At 37.7% G+C, this 16,923-nt stretch overlaps 3 protein-coding genes across 3 annotated transcripts; 1 reads left to right on the forward strand and 2 right to left on the reverse strand.

Annotated features, from left to right (window-relative positions):
- Window positions 1–3,550: 3,550 nt before the first annotated feature.
- LOC9632045 (CBBY-like protein) lies at window positions 3,551–5,173 on the reverse strand. Its single transcript, XM_002960998.2, has 9 exons — window positions 4,913–5,173; window positions 4,779–4,849; window positions 4,546–4,704; window positions 4,411–4,477; window positions 4,267–4,362; window positions 4,152–4,198; window positions 3,993–4,073; window positions 3,783–3,910; window positions 3,551–3,733 (listed from the first exon to the last, which is right to left on the reverse strand). The coding sequence occupies exons 1-8, from the start codon at window positions 5,144–5,146 to the stop codon at window positions 3,805–3,807; spliced, it is 861 nt and encodes a 286-aa protein (XP_002961044.1). The 5' UTR covers window positions 5,147–5,173; the 3' UTR covers window positions 3,551–3,733; window positions 3,783–3,804.
- LOC9632046 (rhodanese-like domain-containing protein 7) lies at window positions 5,089–6,554 on the forward strand. The gene is made up of 6 exons (XM_002960357.2): window positions 5,089–5,206; window positions 5,255–5,424; window positions 5,500–5,709; window positions 5,763–5,861; window positions 5,919–6,134; window positions 6,186–6,554. Exons 1-6 carry the CDS (start codon window positions 5,176–5,178, stop codon window positions 6,477–6,479), a joined length of 1,020 nt encoding a protein of 339 aa, XP_002960403.2. The 5' UTR covers window positions 5,089–5,175; the 3' UTR covers window positions 6,480–6,554.
- A 1,153-nt stretch (window positions 6,555–7,707) lies between these two features.
- LOC9656216 (pentatricopeptide repeat-containing protein At3g18110, chloroplastic) lies at window positions 7,708–10,034 on the reverse strand. Its single transcript, XM_024677169.1, has 3 exons — window positions 9,848–10,034; window positions 9,704–9,792; window positions 7,708–9,634 (listed from the first exon to the last, which is right to left on the reverse strand). The coding sequence occupies exon 3, from the start codon at window positions 9,554–9,556 to the stop codon at window positions 7,742–7,744; it is 1,815 nt and encodes a 604-aa protein (XP_024532937.1). The 5' UTR covers window positions 9,557–9,634; window positions 9,704–9,792; window positions 9,848–10,034; the 3' UTR covers window positions 7,708–7,741.
- Window positions 10,035–16,923: the final 6,889 nt, after the last annotated feature.

The raw sequence follows: 16,923 nt of genomic DNA on the forward strand, positions 1-16,923 counted from the left end.
GCTTCGCATGAAGCCCGCACAGCTTGCAAACTCCACAACTTGTCCAAGGGGGAACCGAAACTCATTCCGGATGTTCGTGGGCAAATCCGGCACACCCTTGAATATCGTATCCGTGGATGCCACAAAGCACTCGTGCCCTTCCAGCCGACTATACTCTCTGAGCTCTCCGGCATATCCGATGCATGCCTGAAACCACACTCCCCGACTCCCCTCGTCGTAGTTGACGCTCAAGCCGGCAGCCAGCGTCACCGTGTCCAGCTTCATGATCTCCCTCACGTTTTCCTTGAGCTTGTCGAAGGATTCATTGTAGAAGGCCACCTCCACAACCACGATAGGAATCTCCATGGAGCTGACCTCGGGCTTCCTCGTGTAGAGGACGTTGTCCACCATCTTCTTCGTGCCGTTTGGGAGGCTCAAGAGCATGTTTGTCCAGTGGCAAACTGTCTTGAAAGTCGGGATGCCCATGTTGAACACCTCGTCTTGAAGAACAGCAGAGACCCAACCCTTGATCGATGCGTGCACGCCGGTGTTGTCGCCGCAGATGCTCACCACGCCTCCGCGAGGGTCATACTGTAACCCGTAGCGCCTGACCACATCATCATCCACTAACCTCTCGTATTCTTCCGCTTCCACTCCAGACGCGCAGTGAAAGGGGCCTCTCTTGTAGAGAGCCAGGTCCCTCTTCTTCGAATAGATCCTGCCATGCGTAGTCTTGCAAGCTCTCAACAGCTTCTTCGAGGCGCTCATAGTCCCTTTCGTCTTACTTATAGGCTAGGGTTTCTCACATCTGTTTTTAACTATCAATTGATCCATTGCCAGTGCGCTCCGCAAACCTAAACTCCGAGACTCTGTCCATCCTCGTCGTAGCAAACGAGGTTGAGCTTCTTTTTTTCTCACCACTTTGCTAACTCGTGCACCAGATTGAGCCAGTTTGCGGTTTCAAGTCGAGTACTTGCGATTCCTGGTTCACGCCTCGCGTGGTTCACCTCTTCGGGATAACGTTTTTCTGTGCCGTTTTATACTGCTGGCGTTGCGGACGCTTGTCGAGAGTTCCAACTCCTAGGAGACGAGGCTAGACATGAGAGATGAAATGCTCTCTGGTAAGTCCATAGCTTTTGGAAGCATGGCTTTTTGTTTTTTGGAAGAAAGACCGGCTTTAATTCTTGAAATTCATGTCAGTGGAACCTTGAGGTGAGGATTTGCTGACTCGATGGCTGGCACTGGCACTAAGTTTCCTGTTTTTTTCTTTTTCCCCAGTTTGCTCCCCAAGAAAAAAAGCTTGCAAGATTCTGACCGTCTTGATCAGGTAGCTTGTTTTGAGACTTTGCGAGAGAAGTTGTCTAACGTTTTTCTTGTTTGGAAGCGCTCGTCCACGAACACAGCCGGCACCGGATGATTTGTTTTTCCTATCTCTCGGCAGGTAAGACATCCAAGCTGCGCGATACCAACAGCCGTCAGCACTTTGGCTACTCCGCTAGGAGCGAGTTCCATGTTTGTACAAGTTGAGGGCGTGAAACTCCTGACTCCCTTTGATATCTACACAGCAGTACATTCAGGTTCGTGATGCTGTGCTCTCCAATCAACGTAAATCCGTTTTGCTCGACAGGATCTCACCGATCTCATGGAACAGACACTGAAAAGAACCTCAAGCTGCCGAGCTCGTCCGAGAAGTATAAGCAGGAGGTGCTGTCCGGTAACTTGGATTGGACTCCACTCGGCTTTCAAAAGCTGAGGATCGACGCTGCGAAGTCGTGCATCAAAGTTCGGACGTAGCATTTGTTTGTCAACCGGAGAAAACAGCACCATTTGCTACCTCCACAGCTCGTAATAACCACTAGAAGAAGTAGAGGAAGAAAGCTCTAGCTTCCGACCGAAAGCTGTAAGAGAGTAGAAGCAAGTCTTTGGTGGGAGAGAAGGCAAAACACCTCGTTTGTGCGGCCGGGTCCTTGATGCAAATCATCTATGGCACAGAAGATGTCGACACCAAGCTGTTCCTTTGTATGCTCGATGACTGGTACCAAGTTATATCTTCTTTCCCCTAATAAGTAGAGCTCCCTTGTAGGACCCATCGCAAACCCATCGCTCACGCTCGCGAGAGGATGGAGCAAATCCACAAATACTTTAGCAAAAGACTAATAAAGACGCATTACGTTGTATACTAGAAAGAAACTGTAAGAGATCAAATAGATCAACTAGGCACTCGAATGCCAAGACATTCCTTGCAATAACAATATTAAGGTGCCGCATTCCCCGCACCAATCTCTCCCATATTACCTACACAAATGTATTAACAAAGATATTTATAAAATTGAATATATTACCAGTAGCAAAGTGATTTCTCTGGTACGCAAGACAGTGCCACGTGTTATAAGTTTATCCCCTTGGATGGATTTTAATTCCAATAGATCCTTAATAAAATAAATTGCTAATAACGCTTGGTTTTAGTGTTATTGTTACTTATTAATCCAATTCATCAAATAAATGATAAGATGATAAAATTAAAAATAATATGCTAGAAAGGGTTTAAGAAAGTTTATAAATTATAAATATGTTTATAAATTATAAATACAAAATTAATAAAAATGAATAATAACTGTTAGATGGTAAAATATCCTAGAATATTTAAGTATATTCTAAATATATTCACTACCATTCCACAGGTCTGGTTAAACAAACAAAAAATTATTAGTGGATAGTCAAATTTTAATATTAACTAACCTTTAGCTTTTACAAACCACTTCATCATTCTTGAGGTTACATTTGGCAAACGTTGGGAAATGGCCACCTCTGGTATTAATTGATCTTGGTGAGGGCTTACATCCCCTCCAAAAAGAAAAAATAAATAAATTTTACATTTTATAATATGTAAATCAAGAATTTATTTCCTAGTTAGATCATAATAAAACTTAATTGCTCAGGTCTATTATAATTCACATTTTATATCCATTAACAACCAATTTTATAATAAATGTTTACCTTAAATTTTAAGTTGAATTAATTTAGTTATAAAGCTTAAAAAATGACCTATTTATATTCTAAATTCACATGGGGTGAAACATTATTTAATAACTTCCTCCAACCTTTATTTGACACATTACTTGCAATAAAACCCCATTGGTAGTTATTATCTTTAATATACTTCAAGAGCAAGAGCAGTTGGAAGATAGAAGATAAAAGTTTGGCATATTTGACCTCTTAAAGTTGCATCCAATCTAGAGAATAAAACAAAGATCTAAAGCTCTTTGTCTAGAACATACCTTGGGAAGAACAAATCCAGCAAGGTAAAATGTGTCAAATGTGAGAGCTCCAGCAGAGTGGCGGAGCTTCTGAGATTGATTAAAATGTTCGCTCTAAAGTATTCAAGCATGCCACTGGACAGTTTTCTGAAACGAGGCTTGTATTTTGGGTGAAAAAGGTCATTTCTTGCTAGGAACTACACAGGATGGTGACGTGGCTGGCCACGCTGGCACGTAAAACGACCATCGCGCCTGGTTCGCTCCTTGTCTAACTCCAGTAGCAGATTGGCCTACTTTAATTTTATTGCACGTTCTTCGAGAAAATCGCGTGCTTGCTTAAGAAAAATGTCTTGTGCCATTGTCTTTGAATTTGTGCTTAGCTTTGATATGGTAGTCACGATCAAATAGATAGGAATGAATACGTTTGGTGGATCGAACTTATATGGTGAATTCACTTGCCTCATATGGTGAATTCCTTTGATCGAACGAGCTCATAACTGGATACCAAAGAGAAAGGTTTTTGGTTTTAAACAAAGGAACACATACCAGGACGAGATAATGCGATTCATCAGCTAAGAACTTTGCTCGTCACCAAGGACTCACAAAACTCAATGCCAAAATCGATGAAATCAAACACAGCATCAGCTCGATCGAAGTTTTCATCCGCAGTATATCTGGCGGAAGAGAAAACAAACATTTCTTGAGAAAACTTCCATACCAAAGACGAAGAACAAGAAAGAAAAGAGTGCTACATACACGCTCTTGGTGACAATGCAAGTCATCCCGGCAGCTTTGGCAGCTTGGAGGCCAATCCCACTGTCCTCGATGACCACGCAACTGCATCAAACATCAACGAAGTTTGTGCAAAAATCAAGAAACAAATCTCGTGATCGCGGAGAAAAGTTTTTGCAGCACCTCGAAGGCTCAACTTGGAAAGATGTAGCAGCCAAAGTGTAGATGGCCTGCGAGGCGAGACCAATCAGGAACACAACCACAGGGAAGAAAACATTCCAACACTGGATCTCTTAACTGGATCTGGTTTTTTGCGAGGGACTACATCGCCGGCGAAGATGGAAATGGATCTGGCTCTCAAAGGACCGAGCAAAACATTGACAATTGCCGAGACCTGTTGGCACAGAAATATTAATCGACCAAACAGTGTGCGTGATCTTACAGCTTTTTCGTTTGAGGTGCTACAAACGGCGACCTTGATGTTCTTCGCAAGTGCTTCGTCGACTAATCTGTGCAACCATAGCATCGATAGTTACAAAAGAAAGATAAAAGCTCAACAAAGAAGAAAAAGAAGCACCTGGCAACTCCTGGACGAAGTGGAAGTTCTTTAGTATCGATAAGCTCCATGAACAAGTCGGTCTTTCGCTTGTGCAGCGATGCTACGAAAGCTTTTCTCTCGGCGGAGTCTTTTGGAGCAGCGTCGGGCCATCCAACTTGATTGAAGTAGTGTGTCATGCTGCCAAGAAACTTGGAAGTATCGAAGTTAACGAACTTTGCCAGTTTAGAACACGAAGAACTTGCAAGACAAACCGTTCTTTGCCGCCTCCAATCTTGAGCAATTCTCCGTAGAGCTCCACGTCCCAGACTGTGTCCAATCCTTTCTGTTTTGGACAAGAATGCGAGGAAGATCCTTGAAACTTGGAGCATTTCCAACTGCAACTTACCTCCTTGAAGGTCTGATTGAAGGAAACTCGATGACCATCCTTCTCTGTGTCAACCAAAACGCCATCGCAATCGAAAAATAGCGCTTTCACTGAAGAATCGCTCGCTGCTGCTGCTCGAGGCTGGACGAAGAACACCCGCGACGATTTAAATCTATTTGCCGCGACGTTTGCTCCCGGGAGCTTCTTTGGAAACCACTGTGAAGTGTAGGAAGTTACAATGGAAGAGGAGGCCATGGCCAGAGTTTAGGGCTTTAGTTTTTGTGATGTTGCAAGGCTTGTCGCCGTGTTTCACCGGTAAGGAGCTCTTGTGTGGTTCCTCTAGAGCTAGCGCTAGAATGACAGTGTTGGTTAATGCAAGCACCAAGGATCCCAGCGAAGACGATGAAGTTACGAATAAGCTCGCGAGCACCAAGAACTTGGATGATCTTACAGTCGTGTCATTCTATAAGTTTGCTGATATTCCCGACTATACAACGAAGAGACAATCTCTAGTGGATGTTTGCGGCAGACTGGTAAGCCTTCAAACGAACAAAAACATAAAAATTCCCAGAGTTTTAGAGAAGATTTTTGAAGTGACTCCTGAGCAGCATGTTTCAGGGGGTATTATTCTCGCTGCCGAGGGCATCAATGGCAGTATCTCTGGCACGAAAAAAGCCGTGGCGGAGGTCTTGGAGAGCATCCAGGCAGACGCTCGCCTCGCGAATCTGAGGATAACTCGAGCACCAGCGTCTTACGATGAAGTTGGCAGTGATGGTGCGTTTCGATGGAATCACGTTCGAGTGAGGCTAAAGAAAGAGGTATGCTTCTCTCTCCTTGTCAAAAGATGTCCTCATTTTCTATCACAACAAAGGTGGTTCCTCTCGGAGTTCCAGGCCTTAATCCTGCAAACAAAGCTGGACAGTACGTGAAGCCGTCGGACTGGAACGAACTTATCAGTGACCCCGAAACGGTAAAAACCTCGCGTCTATTTCTCCTTCCATGCGCTGAGACCTGTTTGTGCTTCCAGGTGGTGATCGACGTGAGAAACTCGTACGAAACTCGCATTGGTAGCTTCAAAGGAGCGCTGGATCCTAAAACAGCCTCTTTTCGAGAGTTCCCCGACTGGGTGGACAAAAACCTCAGCCTCAAGGGCGATCGCCCTTGCAGAATCGCTACGTTTTGCACTGGAGGAATCAGATGCGAAAAAGCAACCGCATTTTTACTCGACCGAGGATTCGACGAGGTAACTTTATACGGAAAAAGCTTGAACGTTTTCCAGCAAGCATCTTTATAGGTTTATCATCTGGAGGGAGGCATTCTCAGATACTTGGAAGAGACACAACCGGCAGAGAGCTTGTGGCAAGGCGAGTGCTTCGTGTTTGATCGTAGAGTTTCGGTGGAGCATAGCTTGGTGCCTGGAACGTATGATCTCTGCTATGCTTGTAAGAAGCCAGTGAACAAGCAAGACATGGAGTCTACGGAATGGGAGGCTGGGGTGTCATGTCCACACTGCTTCCACCACAAGAGCCAGCGAGAAAAAGATAGAGCTCGAGCACGGCAAAGGCAGTTTGACATTCTTAGCTATTAGAATTTAATCATGACTTGACTCACTGATTCCTAAGGAATATTGTTTATTTTGGTTTATAAATTTTTTTTCTGCATATTATTGATCTTTGTGTAATATGTTTTGTGATTTTAAAATTTATTAAATGCAATAGATTAAACATTTAATAGGATTAATATGAGCATAATACATGGTCTTTAGTACCTGATGTCCATATAGCAACATTTGGAAATTTTGAGGTATAAACGATAAAATTACAATCATTTTGAATAGTAAATAAAGTTAAAAATATGCAATTTGGTTGATTTTTACAAAATGTATTGGTGGCCCATAGAGATTTATTATCATAATACATAACTAAATTACCATCAAACTGTAAAGTAAGAAAACAATTATTAACATTTTTTATAGAAGTATTTGATTCCCAAAGAAGTTTATTTGATGAATAAAACATAATATTGCAATTAGACTTTAAAATAAATATATTTTTACCATTTGAAGACACTAAAAAATGATCAACATACATAACTGAACCAGGAAATAAAGTATTACTTCTAAGATGACAAATTAATTGTTTATCTAAAATTGTATTATGATCAGCAAACTCTCTTGATTTTGGACGTATTAATTTATATTGTATGAAATATTTTTGACTTTCTCTTTCAAAAAAATCTGAATTATTGATAAACATAAGTTCTTTACTAGCTTCTAAAAGACTTTCAATTCCACGTTTAATATTAAAACCTGTAACAGAATCTTCATAAAAACATTGATCTTTTGCTTTAATTATTATATCTATATATCCTTGTGATACAGGTATTACAGTCCCATCTCCAAATTTTGATGGATAAAGCTCTTTATTATTAAGTTTAAATAACAAACTGTTAAAAGCAGTAATAATTTTATGTATATCTTGAGGATTTAAAATACCACTAATTCCAAACCGAGGCTGAGATCCTGGAGGAGCATAAATAAAATAAAATAAGTAGTTAATTAAGATAAGTGAAATTAGCTTTCTAATATTAAAAGTATTCATAATAATACTAAGTAAATAAAACAGGGGTTTTTATAATTTAAATAGGCATATCAGTTGAAACATTAGAAATAGGAACAGGATTCTGTTATTAAATAAAGAAGATGTAATTATCTTTAACTTTTAAAAAACTTTAAAAAAAGGCAGGACCTTGGTTATATAAAGGTATAAAGTGAAAAATGGAACTTCGAAAATGAATGCCAATTTGCCTCCCAAGTATAAGAAAAATTCCAAAGTTGCGAATCTCGCATCTCTATTGTAATCTAACATTTAGAACTCCCAAGTTTCTATCCCATGCAAAGGGCAATTCTCGCTTCCATAGAATTGCCTCAACAGCACTTTTGAGAGGAGAATGACCACAGCTTTTGCTGCTTCTTCCCCATCCCGTGACAATGCTAATGGAACCAAATGGACGTCCCGAGCTCTCCAGCCTCGAGAGCCACAGCATCAAAGCCACCTCGGCCACCCCCACAGAGAAACCATGAAGATCCAAAACAATTGCATCCCCTCGGACACTCTCCAGCCTTGGAAGCAAGCCACGATCCCAAGCTATGCCCAGCAACCTTGAAGCTCTCGCGCCAAGCCCACGGAATGACAAAACATCCACCAGCGAGTCGCACAGCACGGCCGGATCCTTGGCTCTCAGTAGCAATCGCTCGACGCCGTTCCAAAGCCTCCCGCCGCCATCTAGATCCATGATCTCGTTCTCTTCGCATGGAGCTTCCAAGAGCTTGGCGACTGTTCCAGAGCTATCACACCGCCGGATACATTCCACCAGCTCCGCCCTCGCTCCGGTCGAATCCGCGGCCTCGAGAGCGGACAGAAAGATCGCCATTGTCTGCTCGTCCGGCCGAAAGATCTCTCCTCCAAACTCGAGCTGGAGCTGGAAGAATCTCGCCGGCAAACGAGCCCTGTGGTGTGGCGAGTTCTTGTACGAGTTTAGCACCGACGTGAGCTCCACCACGCTCGCCTTGAGCCCCGACCTGGACATCTCCGCAAGCTTTTGCTCGGCCTCTTCCACCATGCCCAAGCTCGCGTACCCATCGATCAACGCATTGTAGACGAACTCGTCTGGAGCGCAGCATGCCACTCGCATCCGCAGAAACGTACTCTCCATTCTCCTCACCATCCTTGCCTTTGCGTATCCAGCGACGAGCGCGGTGTAAGTCCGTGAGTCGGGCTCTATGCCATCGTCCTCCATTTCGTCCAGCGTCTGCTCCATCCTCCTGATAGACCCCTTGGCTCCATACGCGTCCAAGACGATGTTGACAGCCTTGACGAGCTCGGCCTTGCTGGGCTTGGATCGCTTGAGCAGGCGCAAAACTTCCTCCATCTTTCTGAAAGAACCACTCGCTCGGTAGCTCTCGAGAAGAGACAAGTAGAACCTCGCGTCCGGCTCGAGCTGGGACGACGAAACACGGCTCAAGATCTCGTCCACGCCGTCACGTCCCTTGGCCGCGCCGAAGCTCTTCACCATCGACGTCCAGGCCGAGACGTCGGGCTTGAAACCCGCGTCTACCATCTCCTTGTAGCATCTCTCCACGCTCTGGAAGTCCTTCCTTCGCCCGTAGATGTCCACCATGAGACCATACGCCTTTGCGTCGAGCTCCTCCGGCTTGAGCAGCAGTTTCTCCAGAGCCATGTCGACCCGAGCGTCGAGCTTCGCTCTCCTGTAAGCGTCGGCCAGGCAGCACCAGGTGATAACGTTCGGTTCCACTCCTGGAAACTCCGCAAGCATGGCTTGTAGAGCGGCTTCCATGTCTGGGATTCGCAGCGCCTTGCCGTAGACGCTGATCATCGCGTTGAAAGTCGACGTGCTCGGCGAGCAGCCTTCGTTGAGCATGCAGCGGAAGAGGCTCTCCATGTTTGCGAGCATGCCAGCTTTGCCGTAGGAGCTGATCACCAAGCCGAAGCTCGTGGAGACGAGACTGGAATCTGTGCGGTGTGTGTGGAGGATTTGAGCCAAGAGGCTCTCTGCCTTGCTCCAGAGATGAGCCCGTGCGAATCCGGAGAGCACACTGTTGTAAGAGGCAACGCTCCCGAGCGGAAAGTTGGCTTTATCCACCATGGTTTCTCTCGTCAACCTTGAAAAGAGCTTGCAAAGAAGCAAAAAAAACTTGTCCTACCTTTCACATTCCTAACCATCCTGCACAGAAGAAATGAATCACGGATCTCCTGACTGCAAAAACCAAAGCAAACTCTTTGAGATTTTCACCTCTCCAGTGGTGATGAGCTTCACGTTTTCCTGAAGAGGGGGGGCTGGAGGAGGATTTGCTCCGTCTCGATTGGGTCGGAGGTCGTCAGCTGTAGGAACAAAGCCGTAAGATTCAAGGAAAAACTAGGCATTGTGAAGGCTTACCGGGTCGCGGAGAGTCGGCTTGCTATCATCCTGGACAATGGTGAATGGAGGCTTACGAGTTCCTTGTGCGTCGGTGGTGGTGGTGCAGCTGCTTGGCGGAGGCGTAGAAATGGCAGTTGCAGTTTTCTGCGCCTTGCTGCTGTACTCCGCCATCGCCACAGCCCCAAAGAATATACTATTTTCCCAATGTTTTGTGGCATTATCTGTATAATAAATTTTAATAACTTATGATGCTTAATAATTACAAAATAAAACATAATTACCTATCATTATTATTATAGTGTTTTAAATTAGTTTCTAGCAATGCAGTCTGCCATTTTTCTTTGAAAAAACAATTATCTAGAAATTGTTATAATGTGATAAATTATTTTTAAAAATACCTATTGGTAATTGTAAATAGTTTGCTGCAATTTGGTTTTCTTTAATATGTAATCAACATTTATTATAAAATATCAATATAACCTTTATAAATAAATATGGTTATAAATCATTCTATTAAAAAAAGAAAAAACTAAATTTCTAGCTTTATGTATTTGAATTAAGTTGTGAGAATAACATTGCATATAAGTGTTGTGATCTTTCATTTAATCCAACTCCTGTTCAAGCTATATTCGTCTATAAGAGTTGCATCAAGTGTAATGTCCTCTCATGCAATGCTAACTCAAGTATATGAAGCTAAAATTTAGTTTTTTCTTTTTATTTTATAAAGATAAACATGTAAACCATAAAATTATCTAAAGCACCCATGTGAATAAGGATTTTAACAAAGTTTATTTTCAATCTTCTTTCAAAGGGCTAATAAATATTGCGAATGACTCTCTACTAAAGTTGCTCGTATAATGAATAATATTGAGCTATGGACAAGATTATATACCTTAATTTTTACTTCATTTGACTTAATAGTTATATTGACTTTGGCTTTCTTCGGGTAGAGACATTCTCTCAAGAAGTGTCTTTTTTCTCTACAATTGTAATATATATTATTCCCCATATTATTAGTAAATTTGGTTTTTTTATTAGTGGGTTTATCCTTTTTCATTTGACTCTCCAACATACTTGCTCTCTAGCCATTGGATTTGCCTTTCTAAAACTTTAAGGATTTATTCTCAGAGAAACTCTTCTTGAATTTCTTTTTTTTATATATCCCTCTTGGTTTGATTCCTTTGCTAAATGTGAATTTAAACCTGTTATGTTCCTTTTTTGCAAGTTATCATTGAAATGCATCTTGATAGTTACATCTAATGGTTCTTTGTAGTTGGTTGGGTTCTAACACATCATCTCACTCCAAGTCTAATATGAGCTTGCAAGCTTGATATAAAGGCATAGAATGAATTCCCATATCCGTAATAGGGATTTTCTTGGCCATAAACATATTCACATACTTTTGAATTATTCATGTCTACTTCAGCCTACTTAACTCATCCCTTAGGTGTAGAGTAACATACAAAGGAATATAAGTTGTATGTATCCTTATTTTCATCACTTCCTAAATGGGTACTAGTCCTTTGTTAGCCTTTGTCATTTTTCACCAAAACTTAATATTATTTGCTAAATATAATTTTGCACATAAAATCTTTTTCATGTTTGGTAACTGTAGTGCTCAAAAGTAATCCTCCATATTGTAAAACTAATCCTCCACCACCTTATAGTCATTCATACCCTTGAAGTGGGGGCTTTGGTTTTTACTTGGGAATTGCTTAGGGGATTGATTTTATTTTAATTTGTTCAATCCTACCTCAAAGAGTCCACACTTTCTGTGTTACTAGCATTTGTAGTCTATTATTTTTTCTTCTACTTCTTTCACAACTCAACTTTAGTTTATTTGGTCTTGCCTTAAAAGGTCCACATTTTATATGTTGCCAACATTTGTAGTGTTTTGTTTTTTCTTTCGCTTCTCTTGCCATTAAACTTCTATTTGGAAGTTTCTTCATAGGCTTTATCTCTAAAGGAAGTTTATCTTTACCTTAGTTCGCTAAAACTAGCCATCTCCTAATGGGCTATCAACAATGCACCTTTATCATTCACTAAAATTGAGAAAGAGGCTTTGATACTAAATATAAGTTGACTTTCCAAGAGGTCATCCAACATAGTATTATTCAAATTCAAGAACATTTAACATTAAATAAACCTAAAACCCTTAACCGATTAGAAAAAAGGGTGCACTTTTGTTCATAGGCCCTTGTATATTTAGTAAGTTTAGTTTGCTCAAGCTTGGCTCAACCCGAGAAGTAAGGTGTCAAGAGAGTGGGGGTCTTGGGAGAGTTGCAACTCTTAACTTCTGTTTATGAGAGCATGAACTTGCAAGGAAGTATAGTGGATCATAAGTAACTAAAGGAATTAAAAGATGATTCATGAGGTTTGAATATAAAGGGAAAGGGCTCATGAATAAGAATGCATCCACTTTTCCAATTGGTTAAGAGTTTTGAAGGAACTCTCAAATGGTGCTTTTAAAGCAATTGTAATGCAACACTTCTTCATAAGGGCTTGGGTCTTCCCTTTGGGATAGACCATTATGCCATGGTGTTTTCCCTTGAAGTCCTATGGTATTTTCCCCTGAGGTCCTAAAGTAAAATATGTAAAGATTTAGAGGGTCCTATAATCAAGTTTTATTTTACCAAAGGATGTTAAGAATTTGGAAGTTTAGTGTGCTTGACTGTTAATGATGAGTGTAACTAAACTTTAGGTCTAATTTAACCCAAAGAGGGGGATTGGAAGAGAATTTAGGAATCTGTAGATGAAGGGTTAACACCCTACTGCTCATACAATGAGTAGTTAAACTTAAGTAAGTCCAAGTAAGAGTTGATATAATATGTGGGAACTTTGGTAAGGGAGCTTAACTAAGGCTAAGACAAGGGTGGTCAGATGGATAAAGTAAGTGTAAACTCTTGAGTTTAGACTTCTCAGGAGGTCATCCAGCCCAGTACTATTCAAACCCAAACACACTTAACCCCAAATATCCCAAGACCCTTAACCGATTGAAAAAGGGGGTGCACTCTTATTCGTGGGCCCTTTCCCTTTATATTTGAACCCCATAGACCGTCTCTTAAGTCGTTCTCTTTGGTTGCTTACAGTAAGTTGGCAAATTGGAAAAGACAAATCTATGGCTTACAAAACACTACTCACTAGATTGCTAGCTATAATATAAGACTAATTATAAATAACTTTATATTTATACTACAGTTGAAATAATATTAGACAATTTGAAAATATATATAAAGAATTCAACCTTGGATGAAGTTCTCATTAATGGGTAAATTGGCATTCTTGATAAGGCCAAGTTGTGGAGGCAATCTCAAATGTCAGCATCACCAAATATGTAAATACTAATATTGATTCATCATCAATCTTAATAAAATAGTGTATAATTTATGGAAGAATAAAATCCATAATACTTTTAATAGAAATGTAAAAACTCCCTATAATCATAGTTTATAAAGAAAGAATGTTAGATCAAATAGAAATGTAAACCACTTTTCTAAGTATCTCAAAAGAGCTTGATTTAAAATACAAAGATATGTCAATGTAGAAAAGGTTGAGAGATTTTGGCTCTAAAGCCATTTGTGACAAACATATTGTCTCTAATGGAATAAAACACACTTTTGAAGATAATTGTTTAAAAGTTGGAAATTATGCATGGAATTGTTAGAGTTGCCATCTTTGTCATTAAATCTTTAAACACTAAATAAGCCCTAAAAAAAGTTTCCACCCTATGACAATAATGTTATGGATTGCAATAAGAATCTCATATGGCTCTCTGACTGCTATTTGATTTGTTTATAAGAAATCGGTCTTGGGTTACTGTTCAGCCAAGAAAAAGACTGTGAGAGGCAACCACATTATATATATATATTATGACATAAATTTTTTGATGTTAAAAGCTCAGAAAATTGATTGACTAATGAAACATCACTTGTATTTGGATTACTTAAGTTTTTTTACTAGCTTGAAAAAGAAAAACAACACTAACAATGTGAGTTTTTTAAGAAACTTGGCTTATCACTCTACTTTTGATACCCACGACATCACACATAAAATATTTCTTAACAATAGGCTTAAATTTATAGCACCAAATAATAAAATATGGTGCATGGCATTTTATAATATTAATTATTTCACCATTTCTTGTTTTGTATCAGCCAAATAAAAGGAATCAAATTTACAAGTTTGATATATACTCAAGTGGAGATGACTTTAGACTAAAAGATTCCTTATTTATAAGGCTAAAAACTCAATTTATCATCCATGCTTCAACTAACCATCAACTATAGTATAGGTGTAAAATAGATATATGAAATCTATCAAAATAACCATACCTTTTTCTTTAGATTTATGCAATACTAAAAAGTTTAGCTTGAGTTAGCAAATGTATGAATTTCTAAACTTCTGTACTGAAAAGCTTATACTAGTCAAATTCTTATGCCACATAGATCCTAATATATAAAGGATAGTGCTTGTGGATAACTATCATAAGTTCATCAATACTCTTGACATAGTCTTCAAGACATTGACAACAATCCATCATGACACCCAAGGGTTTTAGACATAAAAGTGTAAGTTTTTTTCCATATTTTCCATTATTCACTATTTTAGAGCTAGAGTCGGCACAGCAAACTATAATTTAGGTAACATCACATCTTTGACACTTTAATAACAATGTTCACCAAATTGTGATGTTCAGGTATGTTGCATGACAAAGTTACACATAGATTTAAATGTGTTGTGGTGACAATTGCCATAGTCATTTGTTGTCTAATCTCATTAGCATTTAATGTCATCAACCTCCTCCTTTGTGACTGTCCTTATAGTTGTAATGATCAATTTATGATGGTTTTTAAGTTCCTCTATTAGTGTAACTTTTTTCCACACTAGGGTGTGTGTTATAATAAAATAATTGAGCAGTAAAGATCATAATGCCAATGCCTGGTTAGAAAAGTATTTTATTTCTTCATTTTGATGTTATAATTTATTTAATAGTATATAGAAAACAACATAGAATTTTTATAATTGTTTATTTTAAATAAATTAAATAAATAAATAAATTATCACTCTAACAAGAGGTATTATAAAAATAAACACCATCTACCTCCTAGAAATTTTACTTTACCTATTAATTGTTTTTATTTCCATTTTAAAATGTTTATAGATATTTTTATTACCATGTCTGAGTAATTAGTGAACTTTAGTAATTTAGACTAATTAATACTAAACCATTCTTATATATAAGTAAATGTAAATTCATAAGATTTAAAACTTAACTAATTTTTACTTTTATGAATCATTTTATTACTTTAGAAGTTACATTTGGTAAATTCTAGGAAATGGCCACCTTTAGTTCAAATGAATCTTGGTGATGATTAACATATATTTTTTAAAAACATTATTGAGAAAGTTTTATATATATTTTTAATTTAGGAATCAAGAATTTTTTTACCAATTAGGTCATGATGAAACTTAATTTTTTGAATAGGTCTTTATGTTTATATAGCAATCATCCTAGTAATGTAGAATAATTGATACTAAATCATTCTTATAAATAACTAATGTATAATTCATTATATATTAATATTAAATAATTTTTACGATTATAAATCACTTTATTACTTTAAAAGTTACGCTTGGCAATTTCTAGGAAATGGTTACCTTTAGTACTAATAGATATTGGTGATGATTAACATACATTTTTCTAAAAAATTATTAAAAAGTATTTGTACATTTTTGTAATTTAAAAATCAGGAATTTCTTTGCGAATTAGATCATGATGAAACTTAATTTTTTGAACAACTCTTTATGTTTATATAGCAATCATAGTAGTAATGTAGACTATTTGATACTAAATCATTCTTATATATAAATAAATGTATAACTCATAATATTTTAAAATTAACTAATTTTTACATTTGCAAATCACTTTATCACTTTAGAAGTTACACTTGGTAAGTTCTATGAATTAGACATCTTTAGTATTATTTAATTTTTGTGATGATTACTATACAAAAATTATTAAAACAAATTTGTATATTTTTTTAATTTAAAAATCAGAAATTTCTTTGTGAATTAGATCATGATGAAACTTAATTTTTTGAATAGGTCTTTATATTTATAAAGCAATCATCCTGGTAATGTAGACTAATTGATACTAAATCATTCTCATAAATAAGTAAATGTATAATTCATAATATATTAAAATTAAATAATTTTTAGATTTGTAAATCACTTTTTTACTTTAGAAGTTACACTTGGTAAATTCTGGGAAATGGCCACCATTAGTACTAATGGATATTGGTGATGATTAACATACATTTTTCAAAAAAAATTATTTAAAAATATTTGTTAAATTTTTAAATTTAAAAATCAGGAATTCCTTTGCGAATTAGATCATGATGAAACTTAATTTTTTGAATAGGTCTTTCTGTTTATATAGTAATCATCCTGGTAATGTGGACTAATTGATACTAAATCATTTTTATATATAATAAAATGTATTACTTATAATATATTAAAATTAACTAATTTTTACATTTGCAAATCACTTTATCACTTTAGAAGTTACACTTGGTAAATTCTATGAAATGGCCACCTTTAGTATTAATCGATTTTGGCGATGATTAACATACATTTTTCAAAACAATTATTTAAAAATATTTGTATATTTTTTTAATTTAAGAATCAGGAATTTTCTTGCCAATTAAATCATGTTGAAACTTAATTATTTGAATAGTTCTTAATTTGTTTGTATAACAATCATTCTGGTAATGTAGACTAATTGATACTAAATCAATTTTATATATATGTAAATACATGATTCATAAGATTTTAATATTTGTAAATCACTTTATTACTTTAGAGTTCACACTTGGTAAATTCTAGCAAATAGGCACCTTTAGTACTAATAGGTTTTGTTGATGATTAATATATATATTTTTTAAAAATTAGTAAACAATATTTATATATTTTTTAACTGAAAATTTAGGAATGTCTTTGCCAATTGGATCATGATGAAATTTAATTTTTTGAATAGGTCTTTATGTTTATATAGCAATCATCCTAGTAATATAGACTAATTGATACTAAATCAA

The sequence above is a fragment of the Selaginella moellendorffii genome, unplaced genomic scaffold, assembly GCF_000143415.4.
Source record: "Selaginella moellendorffii unplaced genomic scaffold, v1.0 SELMOscaffold_0, whole genome shotgun sequence".
NCBI classification, from domain to species: domain Eukaryota; kingdom Viridiplantae; phylum Streptophyta; class Lycopodiopsida; order Selaginellales; family Selaginellaceae; genus Selaginella; species Selaginella moellendorffii.